Raw genomic sequence first — 22,873 nt, 5'->3', positions numbered from 1 at the left:
GGTCACAGGAGTGCACTTACTTTTGCATTCCTGTGAATTGCACGCTACCAGTGCAAGTTGCAGCGACACTCCAGGTTTTAGAAGGATCCCTATATCTCAATATTGTCGGGATCCGCCCAACTGCTTGATGGACATCTGGCTCCTCCTCTTAGCACGCAGCTGAAAGCCAAAGCCATCTGCACTCCGCCCCCCCAGCTTGGCACTCCAGTGAGTGCTAGAGGAGTAGAGTGGTGACTGAGAGCCACTGCTCTCCACTCTGAACAGAATGAGAACTGAGTGATCAGCGGTCATGTGACCACTCAGTCCTCTGGCTTAGAGCTGACATGTATGTCAGGTATGTGTTTATTTATTGACACTATACATCATCTTTAACTACCTTACATTCCATTCCATTCCCAAAAACTGTGAAAGACTTGGAAACCCTGTCAGATTTTACTGCTGCATGTGTCCCTACTGGGGAGATTCTCCATCTTTCCTGAAGAAACAGGCCAGAAAGTGATGGAAAATCCAACATTGTAAAGTTACCACAGAAACAAGAGATGAGAGATATATATTCTGCAATAGGGACACCTGTTTCAGTGAGAACTGTCCATCGGGGGATATACCCTCACTTTGGAGAGATTTCCTCTCACTTCCTGTTGTGTCTTTCGAGCAGAAAGTAAAGGGAGTCTTGCACAATAGCTAAAGAAAGCAAACATTAGACAGTGAAGTGTTCTACCCTTCCCTGCTCTATCCCAACCCAATGACAAAAACATTTTGGCGATACATACTTTAACCAAGCCATAAAATAATATATAGTATATACAATTTGAACTAAAAAAATCTTATCACAGCATTCTGAAAAGATGATTACATTATAGAATTATGATTAGAGGTCGACTGATATTTGGCTTTTTTTACTTAATCAGCCGATTGTGCTGATAAAAAAAGCCAATTATAACTTCAGCGGGACTTGCAAATGACTTCTGTAATAGAAGTCAATGCAAGTTGCCTGAAAGTTATCTGTGGAGAGGATTCTCTCCTCCCTGGGCAGCTGGCCAAGTCTGATAAGAAGATACATTGTATCTTTTCAGGTTCTTTTATCAATGAGCTGAACTCTGTGTGTAGAAACTCTCAGTTTAACCATTTAAAGACTAAATCTTTTCTGACACTTGATTCTTACAAGTAAAAATCCTGTATTTTCTGCTAGAAAATCACTTAGAACCTCCAAACATTATATATATATAAAAATATATATATATATATATATATATATATATATATATATATATATATATATATATATATATATATATATATATATATATATATATTTAGCAGAGACCCTAGGGAATAAAATAGCAGTTGTTGCAATATTTAATGTCACACGGTATTTGCGCAGCGGTCTTTCAAACGCAATTTAAAAAAAAAAAAAAATACACTAATGAAATAAAAAAAAAATAAGCAGTAAAGTTAGCCCATTTTTTTCATCCAAAAGTTTTGATTACCTGTTTTTGTATATTTAATATTTAAGATATCGTTATTTTTTTAAATCTAAATTATACATACAAGTGAACTGATTGGAGGTTTGTTTTGTTTAATAAATGTTTAAATGTAAAAAATTTTCTGTATTACTTAAGGCTGCTTTCACACTGGAGCGGGCTTGCGTTGACGGTAAAACGCTGTTAGTTTTAGCAGCACTTTACCTTCATTTTAGCGGCGCTGTTCGGCTGCTAGCAGGGCGCTTATAACCCAGCTAGCGGCTGAGGAAGGGGTTAAATGCGCCCCTGAAGCGCTGCTGCCGAAACGCTTTTCAGGCGCTTCGGCAGCGGTGCGCATTCATTTCAATGGGCAGGAGTGGTGGAGGAGCGGTATACACCGCTCCAAAGATACCGCTTGCAGGACTTTTTTTTAAACATCCTGCCAGTGCATCGCCTCAGTGTGAAAGCACTCGAGCTTTCACACTGAGACTGCAGGGGAGTGACGTTTTTCAGGCACTATACAGGCGCTATTTTTAGCCCAAAAGCGCCTGAAAAACACCCCAGTGTGAAAGGGGTCTAACTGTTAGATTTTATGAGATGAAGGGGAAGGGAAAAAAAAAAAAAAAAAAATCGGCCTAATATATCGGCATCTTATATCGGCCATCGGCCACCGCGATTTCTAAATATCGGCATCGGCATCGGCCAGAGAAATACCCATATCGGTCGACCTCTAATTATGATTGTTGTTATACATAAAAAGGATCAAAATGTTTATTTTCTATTTCAAAAGCTCAGTAGTATTATTATTAAAGGAAGGGGCTGTGCTTGCCTACTGCAAAAAAACAAAAACAAAAAAACACACTCGCTTACCTGGAAGTTATTCATGAGTCCATATTCACAGTCAGGTTTGCAATATGAGAAATTGTAGTTTAATTTACAAGCTGCATCGGTACAGTTCGACACAGCTGCAGAAAGGGTGTCATTAACATTCCCCGATGCATCGCGTAAAACACATGCACCTGCAGAACAGAAAGAACAAACTTGTTGAAGCAACAATAGGACAAAGTGCAAAAGTCTATATATGACTCATACTTATTATTTTAGGGGAGCCCATTCCCCTTATTCTTTTGTGCTTGTTTCTCTTTTTCAAGGCTTTTCCTTCAGACCATGTAAATGACATAGGTAAAAGCACCATGGCTGAATAGAGTGACAAACCCTTTTGAAGGTCATTTCAAATGTGTATTCAGCAGAAAAATAAGCAAAAATACTGCTCAACAAAAATAAAATTAAAAGGAGATATTGATTTTGTTATTTTATTTACTTTTTGCCAAAGGCCCCATTCAAACCTAAACATTTTATAGTTGAAGAGCGCCAAAATGCCCAACATCAAAAATCCATTTATTTACAGGTGTGCCAGTTCACCCCTGAGCATAGTGTTGCTTGAATTTATAGTTTAAAAAAGTAAAGGAGCTTCTTTTGAGCTGTTTTTGGCCCCAATAGATTTCACTAGGAACATCTGAAAAAACATGCATTTTGCTTTCCCTAGCAACAACTTTTCGACTGGCTAGAAATAATTCATAAAAAAAAATGCTTAAAGGAGAAGTACAGCCATTGCTTGTTTGGCTGTACTTCTCCTGTGGATCACAGGAGTGCAGTTTGTTCTGCACTTATGTGCCCTGTTTTCAGCTGACAACAGGCTAAATCCTGCTGTCAGCTGACATCGCAGAGATGGTCCAAGCTCTGAAAAGATCACAATCATATGGTTGGGATCCACCAAGGAACCTGGACTGGCACGTTCATTGACACAGACAGCGAGACTCGGCTCTGCTCCCTCGTTACTGGGTTTGAGTGACAGCAGTAGGAACTATGGAAGTGAGGGGAGATAAGAGCTGCAGGCATGCACAGTGCTGGATCGAATGAGGACTCAGGTACTCTGGTAAGTAAAGGGGGGGGGGGGGGCTAATACCGATGCTTAAACATTTTTACCTTAATGCAAGGAATCCATTAAGGTAAAAAAAAAAAAAATAGGCTTTAGAAGCACTTTAAGCAAAAACACTCAAAATCGCTAGTACTAATATCTGTAAAACCGAGCAAAGATGCTGAACTAGAGTATGAATGTGGTCTAAAAGACGCAAAAATGAATTCCTGGAAAGCAATGCAACTAGAAAATATATATGGTACAGATAAAGTTAAAGTAAATCATTATCCCTAAAACTTTGGCAATACAAGTAACGGCAATGTCATTTTCAAATTGACACACACAAAGCTGAAATGGGACTCTTACCCACAGATACTGCAACTCCCATGTAGACTACAGTTGTTATAAGAATGGCCAGAAGGGTTCCTTTAGGTATGGCTAGTTGAGGGTCCTGTAAAAAAAATCATAAACATATATACATAAAGTAAAAGCTCTAAAAGATAGTGTTATTTTAGCACACACTTTGAGAAAATACTCACCGCAAGGTCACCTGAGATATTGGCTCCTGCTAAGATACCAGTTGCAGCAGGAAAAAAAATGGCAAAGACTGAAAAGAATGTCTCTTCACTTCGAAAGGCTGGTCCAAAATTTTCACTGAATATTTCAGCTTTAGAAAAAGAAAGGAAGAAAATGTGCGGTGCTTAATGTGTACTGGTATTAAAGTAAATATCTATAGTTTTACTGCAGAAGATACTAAAAAGAGATACAATCCAATAAAATGAAGCAGTATGAATTAAGGCTGGGAGATTTTCCAAAAAAAATAAAAATCTGCGATTTTCTTAAAAAAAACTCTATTCACGACTTGAATAGAGTTTTTTTTTTTTTTGGACACCACGCCGGTCCTGAAGAGCTGCGGGCAGGAGTTTTTAGGTGAGGCTGCAGCTTCGGCCTAGTCCGCGGCGTCCGGCCTCGCGGACTAGGCCGAAGTCGTGGCCTCAGCTAAAAACTCCTGCCCGCAGCTCCTCAGGACCCGGGAGCTGCAGGCAGGAGTTTTTAAGCGAGGCCGCAGCTTCAGCCTAGTCCGCGGCCTCGCCTAAAAACTCCTGCCTGCAGCTCTTCAGGACAAGCGCGGTGAAAAAAAAAAAAAAATCTAAAAAAAAAAAATCTAAAAAAAAAAAATGGATTTGCTTAAATTTTGAATCGATTTGACCTCTCAACTCAAGATTTAAATCGATTTTTTCCCCAGCCCTAGTATGAATGCACATGAAGATCTATGATCTAAACAAAAATAACTTTATTTTTTTTTTACTCTATCTTTGCACTTTTGAAACCATGGAAAAACCAAAAGCTACCTATTCCCACAACCCAACTTTTTTTTCAAACATACTGTACTATCGCAATAAATATAATGAAACTAGACAGAGTGGACACAGAATGGAAGGGTTAGAACTACAGTCACATTTTCAATGTGGGGAGTGTTTTTCCCCTCACTTTCCGTTAGGACAAAAGTGATGGGAAATCTCTCCACTGCGGTAACACATTACAATAAAGCACTTTTAGGAAAAAAAAGGGGATAGTTTAGAATTATGATCACTGTCTTTGTCTTCCTATGGCGGTGACAACCATTAGCCTTGATACTTGCCCTGTGTTCAAAGAGATGGGAAGTGAGGATGAAATTATGTGTACAGCAGTGAAACTGAACATAGGTATTTACTCTTCCAAAGTCTTTCCAAACAAAAATACAGGGGTTTTTTACACTCAGGAAAAAGTCCTTATCTTCATTGAGGAATGCAGCTTGATGATAATTAAGCAACCTTGGGCTTTACTGCTGCCTAAAGGAGAAATGGACACTACGCACACAGAAAACTGAAGGTATGTCCCTTCGTGGATTTATCCTCTCCCACCTCATACCTGTACAGTTGGACCAAGAAATCCAAAGAAACAATAGCATATAAGCAGTGGAAGCAGTGCCACTCAATGGACTTTGAGAAAAGTATTTTACAGTGAGTACAAAAATCATATTTTATCTCTTGTCCATTGAGGGATACAGCGTGATGATAATTTATGAAAATTAAGAAACCTGGGGATTTCCAAATGCAGTCCAAAGAGAGGTAAGCATATCAACAGAGGAAACCCTGTCCAACTAGAGAAAACCAATGTAAACGGAGACCAAAGGCATTAAACAGCAAATTGCAAGGCCTCACAACTAGAACTAGTATCTGCTAAGGCAGAGACATCCACTTCATAGAAGGTAGCAGGCCTACAGATCTGAAACACAGTGACCCGATGACCAAAATACCAAGAACCACTCACTGCACCACTCAGTGGCCCTAAACAGGACAAAACACACACAATGAACTCACAACTAATAGGCCTGCACAACAACCTGTCCAAAAAAAAAAAAAAAAAAAAAAAAACCACACAAAATGTGGATTTGGAAGCCAGAGAACCTCTTTTAGGACATTCTGGAATAACAGGGAATCAGTCTATATAAAGAAAGAAGTGATCGAAAAGAAAACCCTGACAGCTCTTGCCACATCCATGCAAAGAAATCTCCTTAGAGGAACAAGTGCTGGACACAGGGAAGGTAACAAAAAATCCTGATTAAGGGGGAATGCAGAGACCACGTTCAATAAAAAGATTTTTTTTAGTTTCAAAACAACTATTTTGCTAAGCAAGATCAAATGGAGCTCCATACAGAACACAGATAACGTAGAAACCCTTCTGACAAATATTAGGCACAAGAAGACTGCCCTACAAGGCAGCAACATCAAAAAGATGTTCAGAAAGGAACAAATTGTGGTACAAAAGGGGAGCAATGTGTGTAAATCCTTGTAAAGTACACTGATAGATTAGCAAGAGAATATCTAAAAGAAATAGACAGTGCAGACACCTGACCTATGATGGTGCTGAGGCCAAATGTTGTTCTACTCCTGACTGCAGGGAACACGCTCCCATCGAAATGGCATAAGAGGGAAATCCCCACAAACATCAGTGAGAATAAAAACTTTGAAATGCAATGATTAATTGTGTAGTTATTAAATGTACAAGCTTTAAAGTAGTAGTAGAGGTTGTAAGAAAAAAAAACAAAAAACTTTCCCCTGCAAGTGAAAGCAGAATGTGTGCTAGTATGCAATACGTACTAGCACATTATGAAAGACTTACCTTAAAATGAAGCCCCCAAGCGACACACTGTGACAGCTGACAGAGCTTTCATGTTCACCCGGTCTTCCTTCTAGGTTCGCGGGCTCCAGACATTTGAATGGCCGAACTAGGATGACATCACTTCTGCGCATGCGCATGGGAGCCACAGTCGTGGCACAGAGCTCGGAATGAATGACATTCGCAGTATGCCATCTATTCAGAAGCCAGTGTGCATGCATTAGTGACTAGTCACTGGCAGCAGAAATAGTGAATATCTCCTAAACAGCGCATGTTTAGAGGATATCCCTTGTACCTACAGGTAAGCTCTATTATAAGCTTTCCTGTTGGTACAAGTCACCAAGCAGTGTTTACTACTGCTTTAAGCAAAGTCAGGAATAATTAATCTGAAAACCCCCGGTCTGTCAAATCCTGGGCTTCAACAGCAAGGTTGACAGACAGTGAACATTAAGCAAGGTGGGGATTGGTCCTCGAGAGAAAGATCTGGGCGATGTGGTAAATGCCACAAAGTGTAGGCTAAAAGACAAATGAAGTCAATGTACTGCACTCTTTCAGACCAATCTAGATCTATGAGTAAGACTAAATTGCTCTTGATCCTTTGAAGTAGATCAGATCCAATCACTGCCACCAGAAAGGATAGCAGAACTGCTTACTCTATATTATGACCCCTGTAATAGAGGAGGTATGAACAGAGCTTGGGGTTAAACCACCATTCCAAGATCTCTCCTGCTCCGGAACACCTTAAGCCACACACCGAGATCTCATAAACATCTCACAGAACTCCCATAGGCTGAATATGGACACAAATCCAATGAATGGCTCCCAAGGATCTCCAGGACTCTCACCCAACCCACCTCCCAGGCCACCAAACCACATTCAAAACGGGACATGCAATTAAAACAAAGCACACTGCACATAGTGTAACCCCGTTTAAGTATTCTTATTTATTCCTCAGTATGTGCATTCTTTTAAACAAAGCTCATATACAACACTAACAAAAGACAAATCATACTTGCTCAGAGTTAAAATGCTTATATCCATATCCACACCAAGTGCACGTGTGCATGAAAGTAATGACAACATGCCCTGCCCCGACACGTTTTGTTACAAACGTCTTGAGAGCAACTATGATTTGTTAGCGTTGTATACAGGCTCCGTTTAAAAGAATTTAGGGTGGTTGCAGAGAGAACACTAGTACATGTAATGACCAGACAAAACATGCACTTGCTAAGTAGAGAGCCTTCCAGGCTTTCATTATCTGGCCTAAATCTACCATCAGCTATTGATAGTAGTAAATATGTTCCTATCATACACAAAAAAACAGCAAAGCTGAAGAAAACACTTCAAATCTCCTGAGAGACACTAATCAAAAATCAGCAAGGTGTAAGGTGCAAGGCGTTATAGTCTTCCGTTTCTGATGTGCCTAGTGTCCAATTTTCCAACAGGCTGCTTTATAACTCCTAGTTTGCTTCAACCTTGGGTTGCTCAAGCTGTGTTGCTCAATGACGGATGAGACAAAAAGACGACAGAAAAAATAATTAGGTTGTTGTTAGGCTATAAAAATTTCAGCTCTTGTACCTGTATACCCCTTATTTCCCAAAGACAGTTTTATAGTTCCACCTCACTGTTTATGTAGCTTTGTCTTTATTTAAAATAAGAAAGTAATACATACAATGTTTTTTTTTTTTTAATTGAATATATATTTTTTTGGTAAGGGGTGGGTAACGGAACTTTATTTTGTTAATATTGCTTTGCAAGAATACTTGAACTTTCTATTGGAACTATAGGTAAAAAGATGTCATAAATGGGGAAAAAAAAAAAAAAAAAAGCTTTATTTGGTTTTTACCAGCATTCGTAAAAAAAAACAAATCGATTTATAGTAAAATAAAATTATACTTTTTTTTCTATAATCTGCTTATGAAATAACACTAAAATGATTTTTCTGGTACAAAGCATGGCAAAGTTATTTGCAAATTAAAAAAATATCTGTTTTCACCAAAGCAACTACCAGCTATCATTGTGACAGCCAGTAATTTCCAGTAATAGAGGCAGGAAATGCAACAGCAGGGTGAGAGGAGATGGACATAGGAGATGTATCCCAAAAACTTTGTTGAAGTGTATACCACTTACGTTTAAAATTCTCAAGTAGTTAAGAATATTCTACTTTAAAAAGAGAATGCTACTGAAATTGATTATATTAGAGTGAAAACACACTCTTCTTTACCCAGGAGTCTACTGGTCATTATACTGTAGAGGCTTGAGAAAGATTAGAACTAAAAGTTATCTTAGCACATCACAGTAACAGGGTAATCGAAGTAAGAAATTTGTTTACACTAGGGTTGCACCGATACTAGTATTGGTGCCGATACCGAGTATTTGCACAAGTATTAGTACTCGTGCAAATGCACCGATACCTGAAACCGATACTTTCAGGCTCGGTTCTTTGAGCTGTCAGTGGGTCTCCCCAGTGTTAAAGAAGTCTGGTAATTGGAGCTGTCAAGCAAAAAAAAATCAGCCGGCACTGTTTATTAACAACATTGCTCAACCCTAAACCACACCAAAATAAAAATCATTGTTTCTTTTTGTATATTTCCTTTTCTTCATCTGCAGATCAAATGGATGAACAAATGTTCCTCTGTTTAACCCCTTAATAAAAGTTAATTTACTCTAATCATAATTAATTAACTTCCTATTCTTCTCCATTTAATTATTATTTTCCTGCTTTTTTTTCTTTGTTCATGTTTGTTTTATAAACAATAAACAAGTAAAACTTTTTTTTTGTTTGCTTTGTTAATGAATATTTTTTACACATATATTTACACATTTCACATTGAAAAAGCGCTAAATTACAAAAAAAAAAAATCGATTTATTTCATTTGTAAATGACTTTTAAATGCTTTGTACCATTGCTGACAGCTGAAGTTAAAACAAAACAGTTGCGTTAGGTACCGGTAATTGGTATCAACGAGTACTAAAAAAAAAAAAAAAAGGATCGGTACTTGTACTCATTGTAAAAAAAAGGTATCGGTGCATCCCTAGTTTACACCATACATAACACTGTTCTTTTACCTTTATAACCAAAGAATCCTTTAGCCTCCTTGTCCTCTAAGGGAATGACTGTTCCTATAAAGAAGTCAACGATCGCCAGCAACAATATCACCAATAATACTATCTGAGCCTGGAAAAATTAAAGCCATGGAGAACGATTTTAAATAAATGGTAAACAAGTCCAACCTGCATATTTAATAATAAACACATTTTTCAAACGTATATTTTATTATTTACAGAATTATCTTTAAAATGCACTAGCTAAATGTGCTTTTAGAATTTATGTTCCCTTGGCCTGTCATAATTGTGTATTGGTGCACAATGGCACTCAGATCTAGCTACGGTAAATCACAGAAAGTAAGATGTTAACTGTGAAGCTGCAAAAGTAAAGTTTCACACATATCCCTTTTAGATCCCATGAGAGAGAGTACACTATTGCTTTACAAAGGCAAGTCAGCATACGACCAGAGATGATGGGCACAATTTGATCTTTTTGGAAAGCAATGAGTTTCTAAAGCGGGGCTTCACTGTACTGAGAAAAGTGGGGAAGCCCCATAAAACTGCTGTGGGCAAGGAGGGTCATATGGATAACCTTTTCGCCTGAAGGTAGAAATCCTCCATAAGCTTCTGGAAAGGGTATGTGTATTTATGAGCCGTCTCCCAGCATACTGTACAGCAATGATTCTCAACTCCAGTCCTTAGGGACACCAATGGACCATTTTTCACACTTCCAGATACTTACACCAGCAGCTTTATGACTCACACCTATTATTTTAACAATGATTCCGTGAAGAGACATGGAAAACATGACCTGTAAGGGATGCTTTGCAAAACAAGTGTATAGTGGAAGTTATCAAAGAAGAGAGACCACAAGTTCTCCACAGTAATAGACTTTCAAGCCAATTGGTTGCTGCTCGTTGTACTTGGTTCTATAAATTAGTTAAAGGCATGTGAAACGCATAAATACCTAATTACCAAGAGAACATGAGCAACATGTGACTAAACTGGCATTTTATAATCTAAATGTCCTAATTAAGATGAAGTTCAGGTCAAAAGACTTAGGCAGTAAGGGTCTGTCACATACATCCAAATAAAAATAATATTCTTGAGAAATATCTTAATCTTGTTTGCACTATTTAGTTTTATTAGAGTAAGGATCAAGGTGAAAAGGACATAGGAGATTAGCTACAAAAACATCAGAATTAGCCACTCAGAAGAAAAGAATATCATTAAATCAAGAATTTGGTTTTATCCATAAAGGGCATTTGGAACACGAAACAAAACGATACGATAAACCCTATGCTAGACATAATTACAGTCTACCTAGGACCTTTTAGCTGATGTCTGCTTTGCTGCATAGGATGCAGTACATGGTGCTGCATTATGACTATTCATCTATTTTGTTTTTTTTTTTAAATAAAGGGCTTGTCAAAAACTGTCTGTTTTTATTTCTTGTGATAATGTACCCAAATACTCATTCACATCGGGGGGGGGGGGGGGGGGGGGGGATCCAATAAGCCCCTGCAGACCCCTAAAACCACCAGCTAGGGTTGTGGAGAAGAGGACATTGCCCCCATCAAAGTCCCCCCCCCCCCCCTCCATGTTGGGGGCATGTGGCCTGACATGGCCCCCCCACGCCATTTAAATTTTGGCATGGGGGTTCCCCTCAAATCCATACCAGACCTGAAGGGCCTGGAATGGATTGGGGGGATCCCCACGCTGTTTTTTTTTTCTCAATTCGTGTTCAAAACTGATGAAGTGAGATTCAGAAGCATTCCCGTAGTAGGCAATGAGCCTGGAATTCGCATCTGAACTGCACTGCAGTGCTCAGAAAACACACCGGCTTCAATGGAAAACTATGTTGTTTAACATGTCATGCGAATCAGATGTGGTTCAAAATGCATCCATATCGCATATATGTGAACTGATATGGAGTTATCATGGGAAATAGGTGTCTCCACTGAAGCTTTATCACTAATCCTTGTTTCCACGACAACCCAAAATTTTCAAATTCCAATAGTCAAAAGGACAGAAAGCGAGGTGAAATCTTTTGAACATGGCAACAGTGAGCAAAACTAACGTTACAGCTAAAAAAGTAACTGCTGCAAATTACATACAAATTCAACTTAAAGTGGATGTAAACCCAATGTCATCCTTTCTAAACCACTGTCATAGGGGTTATCTATAAGGATATACATGCCTCCTGCATGTATTTTTACCTGTCAAAATGTCTTCCCTCTGTCTGTTATTAGACCCGAAAAACTGCATATTCTGTGGGTGGTGTCATGAATCCGCACGCCCACGGCGACTAACCGTGACGTGCGTTCCGTGACCGGGGTATATGAGGAACTAAAGGAATAAGGGGGAACTTATACTGAGCATGTAAGACTGGCTGTAGTATTTTCACAGCCTGCACTACCTTTGGCCACCACTAGAGGGAGACTCCACTCCAATCCAGCTAGCTGACCACACACAGGCAGATACAAATCTTACATACAATCTGGTGCACTCTAAGGGTTGAGGAGCAATCTAGCAATTACTACACACTTCTAGGGTTCCTCCAGCTATTCTGCAAGCTTGAACCCCGGTGTTAATCACTCTTCCCACTGTCCCCACACCCACACACCAGACACACAATAAACGATAGTCTGCCACCACCCAACAGTTTGTCCGCAGACTGGTCTGCTGAGCCACCACACACACAGATCTCCGTCTGGCAGATCTGTTAGCTTACAATCTGCATGCAATCTGACAACACACAGTGCAATCGCATACTGATTAGCACGTAACTTAAACCGAGTACTTAGGCACTAAAACACAACAACCTCTCCAGAGATATGAGTCCTAACTTAGTACACAGAAGTCACTTATTAATTTTATCATTTAATATCCCGAAAGTGGGCAGTGCATATAAGATATACAAAGAAAAAGGATTTACCAAAAAAAAAAAAAGATACAAAAAATGCAGAAAGACACACAATTGGCAATTTGCTATGAAAATAAAAAGGGATAAAAACAGAAATAAACTTTACCAAGTAAGTCTATCCGTTAGTAGAAGCATACTGGAACATGTGAGAACTCCCCAGTTTCGAACTGGCTTTGTGGAAGAACAATGTCCATATCTCAGGCTACCCAATTTATTGAAATATGGATGTGGGCTGGACTTTAGCCCTTGGCCAATCAACCCTGGGGGGTGTTCCTGTCTCAGCCCACAGAAGGTTTTGTGTTCTGAAATGACCGGAGTCAAATTGACCCAGAATGGCGTTGATTGCTGGGTCATGGATAGGATTTCCAATACCAGCGCATCAGTCCGATCGCAACAGTACCAATCACTGCCTGCCTGCCGCAATCAGGCGCCATGTAACGGTTTTGTGCGATTCCCTAGGATTCCACACCTGCTAAACATACAGAGTTACATGTACACGTAACCCATCAGGTGTACGATCAAAGGGAATTATTGTCATTTCTCTGCCGTTAATATTTTAGCTTTTATGAGAGATAAAATAGGTTCCTTAGATCTCTTGATATTAATCAAAGCTTGCAGACTGGCTGGGGCCTTATGAATGCCCCCTGCAGATCCGTTTAGCCAAGATTACTAGCAGTTTTCTTTGAGCCTCAGGAAGGTGGCAATCTATGTTTACTCTAATGGAAACTTTATTGGCATCTAGGTGTCACTTCGATCCTAGAAAAAACTGTCTCTGTCCTTTTCAAATGCTAATGAAAGAACATATGTGCATGACTGACATAGAATACTATATTTTTAATAACCCAGAATTAAACTACATCTACAATTACACTACTTCTACAGATCACATCACATCTTGTTAAAGCAAAACTATCCTACGCTTATATTTTTGTCACAGGTGGGTCTGTTGTCTGGAGCTCGGTGGGTGGAGTCGTGATGTCAGTAGAATCCCCGCCCACCTCTACACTCCCCTTGTCAACATGCATGTTCTCCTGTGTATTTCTAACACTGAACTTCTGCTATGATCTCTAACATCCAGTGAAAAGACAGGAAAGTAACCACATGACTTCAGCATGCCAAATCATGGTGAGGTGTGGAACAGCCAAACCTTGCAGAGCTGCTGAAGAAAGGAGTGGGGGGGGAATTAAAAAATAATGCCTGTGTCTTAGGCTAATGCACGAGATGTAAATCACCTGTCACTCACAGCAAGGGGGAGGATTTCACAAAGTTTTTCTCAGTTTGTCAAGATTTATCTCACTGAACAATAAAAGAGGATTGCTCAGAGATGGATTAACTCTGTGTGGCAAGACTGGGCTCAAATGATAGGAAATCTTACAGTAAGATATCAAAAAAAAAAAAAAAAAAAAAAAATTTCGGGTTTACATTCACTTTAAGAACAAACCTACATGTTTGTTAATTGGTGCCGATTGCCAGGTACTTGTTATCTTGCCCTGCCTTTCACTCTTCGGCTAAATGTACAGTCGGATTTACCAGTACAATAACATGTAATATAAGAAAGTTTCACCAAATGGTTAGCTAGACACTTACCTTTGCTTCCCACTCCATGCCTGCTACAGAGATACCCAATAGAAGGACAACAGTTATCGCACCAATGATTCGAATATCATTTACTTCATCCACCATAATAGCATTGTGTTCCTTTGGAAAGGAAAAAAAAAAAAAAGAAGAAAACCATGAAATAAGTAAATGTATTTATGCTCTATCTATGCATGTGAAGACTATTCTAGAAATTTCGGTGCTGCCACAACAGTATATCAGAAGCTCACCCCATTCGTTAAACACACTTAAATACAAGACTCATACTGTTGTACAAGTCCCTTTAGTGAAACATCTACAGAGTACAGGACAGGTCCTGTGTGCGTTTAGTGTAAACAACCAAGTGCTGTTTCCAGCAGGTAGTGCCGTGCTGCAGCTTTAGGTATAATGAACAGGCATTTGTAAAACTGTTCTATTTAGGCACATTCCTGGATTGCAGCCAGTGAATGAAGCTGATGACATCAACAAAGCACAGTGCTTTAAATTTTCATACTGCACATTTGGTCTGTGTCTGGCCCTTGCTGTGACAACGCAGCGATGTGTACAAGAAAACTCGCCTGCTATGTATGGTGCTGGAAATGTGACATGGATACAGCATGAGGAATACACCCAATGCCACATACTAACCATTATGAAATATGGAAAAAGGCTGTAGTTACATCCTTTTAGGTCTTATTGTTCAGTCCTATATTTAACACTACAGTATACTGTATAGAAAATAACCTATAATTTAATAACATGAAAATATCAATGTCAGAGCCATTTCTAGTTCTCATCTCCAGCTAATTGTGGTGCAAAACCAAATCATGAATTGAAAACTTGGTTAACATTATAAGGCTAGGGGCGTGGCTTGCCTGGAGAGAAGATGGCTGCCTGATCCACCAACTCTCTCCCACCTCAGCCTAAAAAGAGCCTCAAACGGGATCTACTACCCCTAAAACATCTCCAAACGATGGGAACATCTTCTCGTGGACCTTCCCAGAGCAGATCCCGGTCCCCGAGAGGAACTACCGGCAGTGCAAGCCATACGATCCCGGAGATCTTCCGGACACAACGGATAACAATGGCGTCCTCCCCTCCCGCCTCAAGCTCCTCTCTGTCTCAATCGGAGATAACGCTCACCCGCACAGATGCAAGCACCGCTCCGCTCCCCCAACCATTACCGTCGCACCGCCAGCCCAGCTTACAAGACCTACAAACAGTGGCGGCTGACATCAAAGATACCTTATTCTCGGCCATCACGGACCTGCGCCTTGAGTTACAGGCCATCACAGGCCGCATACAAAAGGTAGAAGACGACGCGATGCGGCAAACCTCTCATGTAAAAACAATACACCGCAGAGTTGAATGCCACACATTACAACTGAGGGACCTCCAAAGACACGTCGAAGACCTCGACAACCGAGGCCGCAGACACAACCTCCGGATAAGAGGAATACCCGAAGCTGTGGAGCAGGACAGAACCAAAGCAGTTGTGACAGGCCTCTTCAACCACCTTCTAGGCCGCCCTGAACACACACAAATCGGTATGGAACGCATCCACAGAGCCCTCCGCCCTAAGGGAAGAGAATCAGACCCCCCGAGGGACATAATTTGTCACATAATTGACTTTTCCATCAAAGAAGAAATCCTGCAAAAAGCCCGTGAAAAAGCTGTATTGGAATATAACGGACAACCCGTCCACATATACCAAGACCTGTCAGCCATAACACTGCGCCATCGTAAAGATTTACGCCCCCTGCTGGATGTCTTGAAAGCGAAAGGAATAAGATACCGCTGGAAGTTCCCTTTCGGTCTCTCAGCTATACATCAAAGCCGCTCTGCCCTCCTCAGAGTACCGGAAGACCTGGATAGCTTCTGCCGTACCCTGGACATTCCGTACACTCCGGTCCCTAACTGGTACTCTGAATTCAACACTCTACCACCAGACCATCCATCATATGGAGAAGAACCCATGGATGCCCACAACACCTCCTTTCGTAGAAGACGCTCTCCTTCCAATCACAGAATCGGCGCCTCACCTTGCTCCTGCTATCCACCGACCAGCCCCATGACGGCACCCCTTCCTCGCAGGGCCCGAAGAGATCGTTGAAGTCCCAAGCAGATCCTTCTCCCCTACGAATCCTCCACCGTGCCTCACTTCCACACTGATTGCCGAAGACCCCTGGAAAGACGTGACGCGCCGAGCAATCGAACACTCACCTCCACCACCGGAACTTTCGATAACCGATCCTTGCCGCTCCAGCGAACCCCATCCACACACGGCTTTACGTGACTCTTCCTCAACCTCTCCCCCTGCCATGACCGCGCAACCTCTGCCTCTCTCCCCGCTCACAGACTCTCCCTGGAAGACATACCAGAGACTTCAAGAATCCACAACTTGATACCAGCACTCACCGATCGGCCTCATCGCACCCAAATACCTGACGAATTACCCCACGAACTGCCTATAGACCGGTCTCCTTTCGTCCTACAATCAACTACAGTATGATATAGGTATTGTTTGTTATGCATGCACCATAGGTAACACTCTATGAGTTAGAATACCTCCTGATAAAGGAAGATTGACAGGCCTCATGCCTCTTTTGCACCACAATGATTCATATCTTTGCAACGTTTCACTTAGAGTTCTACAATGGTTAGAGTTTTACACCAGTTACTTTTTACTGCGTAACGCCTACTCTCAGACTAACACCTGAGCAGGGTGCCAGAGGACGGAGCTGTTAGAGCCCTATAGACACACCTCCGCCTCTTACCCAACATAACCCTCGGTGATTAGCCTCAACATATTATATGATGTTGTAACATAATAACGTTGCTCCTGCAGTACCTCTTCCACACCACCAAGCTTACACGCTCGGGGGGGTTAACACTAACAACCTGTTCCACCCCCAGGTTGCTTACTGCACGCCCCCAGTTAACAATGCACCCATTGACACAGCAACCCCAACCAACCCTCCCTCCAGCCTCACGTGCTGAACCCCCATAACTAGGTTTACACACCAGCATTTAAACCATCCCATCCCCTGATTAACTACATTGCTCCATCATCAGACTACACTAACCATACTGGACATGTAAAAGTTATATCTTGTCCTTAATCAAAAAAAAAAAAAAAAAAAAAAAAAATAACGCCCCATCCTAAAAGGGCCACACATGCGGAAACTCACATACCTCCCCACCCCTTGCCCCACTCACGCCTCGAAGACACTCGTCTACAACATAAATCAGACCCGTAACCTACAAGGGGTAATCATAAACTACACACCCCCCGCTCCGACACCGGTACTGCAGCCAGCACACTCATTACTGACCTAAAGGTTGAACATTACTAAGTTATGAAATGTTTATATGGTTATATTTAACATATTTCTTTGTTTCTGTTAATGATACTCTGCAAGCAAAATTACCTCTTAGACAACATACTTCTAATACATAATTTTCAGGTAAACTAAACGAAGTACTCCCCATCACTGGTACAATGTCTGCAAATGGCGACAAGAATCACCTAATACTAGGATGCGATACATCGCTCCCAACAAACATCTCGTTGCCACTCCTAACCCCGACCCCCATAAACTGAATCTCAATGCTATTCTTTGGGGGACTATTCATACTAGCATATATTCGCCCCAACACAATTATCTCTCTAACTCCCCACACACACCTCACCACTATTTCATAACAGCTCTACACATTTTGCCCCTCAATTCACACTGTTGATCCCCCACGCACACCTCGCATACTAAGGCTGTAGGTGGGATGGACCTTTCGGATCCCTTCCTAGCTCTTACTTCTCTGTTCCCAAATCTTTCGCCAGACAAGTCAACCCCCACACAGTGGTATTTGCATTCCATTCACATCTCGCACCCAAGAATTATCTTAATCCACTGAATTTTACTGGCAAATATAATTCTAGTGGCGTAGATCACCTGCTTCAGTGATCTAATAGCCACATATTGCCAGTTTAGTCCACCCCCTCCCCGTGATACCCCCCCACCACCCCACCACCCTCTCCTCAACCCTCCCCTCCAGGGTCCTTTTCCCCCCCAGTACACCCCCTACCCAGATTTACACTACTTAACGAGACACCCCTCAACCACCTCGAATCAATGTCGAACATAACCGAAGCTAACATGCCCAGCCTTAAAATTGTCTCCCTCAATGCGAAGGGGCTCAACACCCCAGAAAAACGCTCCAAACTTCTCCATACCATGCACAAACTCCGAGCCAGCATAGTACTTCTACAGGAAACGCACTTCCGCTCTGACAGCACCCCTAAACTATCCAATGCCCACTACCCGACTGCTATACATGCAACAAACCCACACAACAAAACTAAAGGGGTATCGATCCTTCTCGCAAAAAACTGCCCACTGCAAGTCACTGACTCTCACGCAGACCCGGAAGGTAGATACCTGTTCATAAAAGGCTCAATCCTCAACAAAACTATAACGGTGGCAAACATTTATGCCCCAAACAAACACCAAGTTCCATTTTTTAGATCCACCACCACAGCCCTCACAAACTTCCAGGAAGGTACTCTTGTAATGGGAGGCGATTTTAATGTCCCCTTGAATCCCATCCAAGATACGTCCACACACTCATCGAATCTGCCTTACAAAGCTCTCAAAGAAATCAAATCCCGACTCCAACAACTCTTACTCCACGATACCTGGCGCACACTGCACCCAGACACCAAGGACTACACCTTTTATTCCGCACCACACAATCGCTATTCTAGGATAGACTACCTTTTCTTAACTCAAAACGATTTACCCCTACTCCTCCACGCTTCCATCGAACCCATGACTATTTCTGACCACAACCCAATCTCCATGACTTTACAAATCCCTGACTCCACTCCCCGCTCCAGAAAATGGAGACTAGACGCTTCATTACTAGCTGACCCCACTATCACAACTGAAATACAATCCACAATACACAACTTCTTCCGAGAAAATAACCCAGAAGACACCTCTTCTCTTACCAACTGGGAAGCACACAAAAGTGTAATCAGGGGCACCTTCCTTGCAGCAGCAGCAAAACGCAACAGGGAAAGACGGAAACAACACTCTGAACTATTAGACAGAATCCGCAAGCTAGAAGGACAACACAAACACTCACAAGCACTTACAACCCTCAATGACCTAATACAGGCTAGGAAAAATTTACTAGATCTACTGGATACCCAGATACAACGTAAATATATACTTTCAAAGAAAAATTTCTATGAATTTGGTAACAAAGCTAGTAAAATGTTAGCAAGATCCCTACAAGTATCCCGATCCAACAGGACCATACATTATATCACTGATCCCTCAGGACACAAAATTACCAAATCCCCAGAAATTGCTCGTCAATTTGTACAATACTACAGTAAACTATACAACCTGGCTTCCCCCTCACCAGCAAGTGATAATACTACACGCCTCCAAATGATATCCAACTTTCTAAAACAATACAGCCCAAACCCCATATCGGACTCCCTAGCCCAAGACTTGGACACCCCTCTCACACTAACCGAAGTCACTAACGCCCTAAAACAAATGAAAGCAGGTAAAAGCCCGGGACCTGACGGCCTTACTGCCAGCTACTACAAAACATACGCAGATTTGCTTACGCCTCATTTTCTGAAGGCCTTCAATTCCTTTGCCCAACAAGTCCGCCCCCCACGAGACCTCCTCACAGCTCATATAGCAATCATCCCCAAACCAGACAAAGATCATTCCATAGTCACCAACTACAGACCAATATCTCTGCTTAACGTAGACCTTAAATGGTATGCTAAAACCCTAGCCAACAGACTCCTGCCACTGATCCCCCAGCTTATTGATCTTGACCAAGTGGGCTTTGTCCCTGGCAGGGAAGCGAGAGACAACACTCTCAAAGCTATTAACATACACCATTGGCTCACATCTACCAAAAACAAAGGCTTCATGCTCTCGCTCGACGCGGAGAAGGCATTCGACAGAGTGGCCTGGGACTATATGAGGGAGACCCTCAAAGCCACAGGCCTTCCCCAAACGATGCTAAACTTCATTTCAGCACTTTACTCTAACCCCACAGCTAAAGTCCAAGTCAACGGCCACCTGTCGGATGCCTTCTCTGTGTCGAATGGAACAAGACAGGGATGCCCACTATCCCCTTTAATCTTCATCCTTACCCTAGAACCTTTCCTCAGATGTCTTAATGCTAACCCCGACATTAAGGGGATCCAAATCAAACATCACACCTATAAATTAGCCGCGTTTGCCGACGACATCCTCCTATTTCTTACGGATCCACTTACGACAATCCCAAATCTGCTTCAAGATTTCGAAACCTTCCACACCCTTTCCAATCTCCAAATCAATTTCACAAAATCAACCGCTCTCAATATCTCCCTGCCCCCTGACTTATGTCAACAATGTAAACGTAATTTCCCATTCACTTGGAATAAACACTCAATCCCATACTTAGGCATTCAAATACCGTCTTCCCTATCGAACCTATACACTTACAATCACTCCCCTCTTCTACGAAAAGTACAACTAGACCTAACTAAATGGTCATCGGGACACTTCTCATGGTTCGGTAGGGCCGCAATTATCAAAATGAATATCCTACCCAGAATTTTATATATCCTGCAAACGATCCCAATTAAACTACCGCCCTCATTCTTCTCCATATACCAAAAAACCTGCACAACCTTTATTTGGGGAAAAACACGCCCACGGCTTAGCTTCAAAAGATTGACGATCCCCAAACTCCTAGGAGGAATAGGGCTTCCTGACATACACAAATATCAACTAGCTTGTCACTTGGCAAGAATCATCGACTGGAATGCACACACCAAACAGAAAGCCTGGATTCAAATAGAACAATCATTCTCCCATATACCCATCCATCACACACCATGGATCACTCCCACATTATTACCACACACATACTCCCAACATCCGCTGATCAACCCTACATTACTAGCGTTCCGCACTACATGTACTAAACACAATATCTCCTCAATCAAAGGCCCGATGACACCGATACGTCTCAACCCTGAATTCCCACCGGGCATGCATACTTCCTTTTTAGCAAATATTTTGCCCCACCAAACTATCAGAGCAAATCAATTTTTTGAAAATGGCAGCTTCCCATCCCAAACTGAATTGGCTTCAAGACTACACATAGACAAGTTTCCATTCTGGACGTATGTGCAGCTTCGGAACTTCCTCCAGAAACCCTCCCCTGCACCGGAATGGTCCCGACCCACAACCCCATTCGAAAATCTCTGTCTAACTGAGGGCACACTCACCCACCTGATCTCCCAAACCTATAACCTCCTACATGTCGAACATACCCCTACAAAACACTGGACCAACCGCCAATGGGAGCAAGATCTCTCCATTCAATTAAATGACCAAGAGTGGGCCAACATATACACCTTGACTCACAAAGGTTCAATGAATGTGCAAGTCCAAGAAAATGCATACAAAATACTCTCACGATGGTATCGCACACCATACCTTCTACACCAAATCGACCGAACGATACCCTCAACCTGCTGGAGGTGTAAAACAGACACAGGCTCTCTGTTACACATCTGGTGGTCTTGCACCAAAATCCAACCTTTCTGGGTGAAAGTCCACGAACTGATCACACGAATAACCACCTACTCCCTAGACTTTGAACCCCAAATGTTCCTCCTACATCATTCCAAAACACGAATACCGGCATACAAGCAATCTCTAGCTATGCATTTGGTGAACGCGGCAAAAATGTGTATCCCCCGCAAATGGCGATCCACAGAACCACCTACCATAAAAGACTGGTTTCACCGCACCCAACAAACAAAGGTCATGGAAGACCTCATCCACCAATCCAAAGACACACAGTCTAAGTTCACTAAAACATGGTCATGCTGGATACATTTCACCACAACGAATGAATACAAAATGGAAATGACTTGACTGAACGTCCCCGATAGTAGCACACCCTATAGCCACACCCATTTCTCGACACCCTGAAGCTGATGAACTTGGTCTAACCCAGTGTCAACCCACAGGCTCACCACCCTCTCCTTCCCACATACTCATTTCTTCCCCACTATTCCTCAGCTGTTTCCCTCAGGTTCTTATTTTTATCAGTACTTTTCCCTCCCCTTACTGATATTTACTATACATACCCACAAACACCACAACGAATGAGATACATTATACTCTGTAACCACGAAGCTAACACTGAGCCACACACACACAAACGTATACAACGACTTTCACGTATCTTTGCCCTTCATTATTGATTAAAGCGTTTTAACCTTGCAAGATGAACTGAATGTTTCACACAATGTATGATATCTATCATCTCTATCTCTTGCACCTAACCTTAAGAATGCAAATTTGACTGTAATATTGTACCAAGCGACCACCGCGGCTGCGCCCGCACTCTCACATCTTTTTGTGTACTCATTTACCTCTTTATGTACCTGTCAATTTACTTCTGAAAATCAATAAAGACTTGTTGAAAAAAAAAAAAAAACATTATAAGGCTAGGATGAAAATGTGGTTGCAAATATCTGCTAATATTAAAAGCCGTTGGTTCAGAATGACAGTCAAGGGGAAAAAAAAAATACACATCAGGAGATCCAGATGGTGGGTTCACCCACTATAGGCATTGCCATCATAATTATGTCAGTACTGCCGTTACAAGACTGCAATGGGTAGTACAAGGAGAGAGTAGCTGGTATTAACAGCAAAATGATGCAGATTTAGGTGAGACTACACA

At 41.7% G+C, this 22,873-nt stretch overlaps 1 protein-coding gene across 3 annotated transcripts in view; it reads right to left on the bottom strand.

Annotated features, from left to right (window-relative positions):
- SLC12A2 (solute carrier family 12 member 2) overlaps window positions 1–22,873 on the bottom strand; it is a 187,819-nt gene that overhangs the window by 74,611 nt on the left and 90,335 nt on the right. For all 3 annotated transcript variants that reach the window (XM_073625029.1, XM_073625049.1, XM_073625039.1), the window contains 5 exons: window positions 14,102–14,212; window positions 9,610–9,718; window positions 3,918–4,045; window positions 3,745–3,829; window positions 2,331–2,479 (listed from right to left, as the gene is read on the bottom strand). In XM_073625029.1, the coding sequence (XP_073481130.1) occupies window positions 2,331–2,479; window positions 3,745–3,829; window positions 3,918–4,045; window positions 9,610–9,718; window positions 14,102–14,212 (582 nt within the window). The remainder of the gene's footprint in view (window positions 1–2,330; window positions 2,480–3,744; window positions 3,830–3,917; window positions 4,046–9,609; window positions 9,719–14,101; window positions 14,213–22,873) is intronic.

The sequence above is a fragment of the Aquarana catesbeiana genome, linkage group LG01 (assembly GCF_042186555.1).
Source record: "Aquarana catesbeiana isolate 2022-GZ linkage group LG01, ASM4218655v1, whole genome shotgun sequence".
Classification (NCBI taxonomy): Eukaryota; Metazoa; Chordata; class Amphibia; order Anura; family Ranidae; genus Aquarana; species Aquarana catesbeiana.
This window is presented reverse-complemented; position numbering and strand designations above follow the sequence as displayed.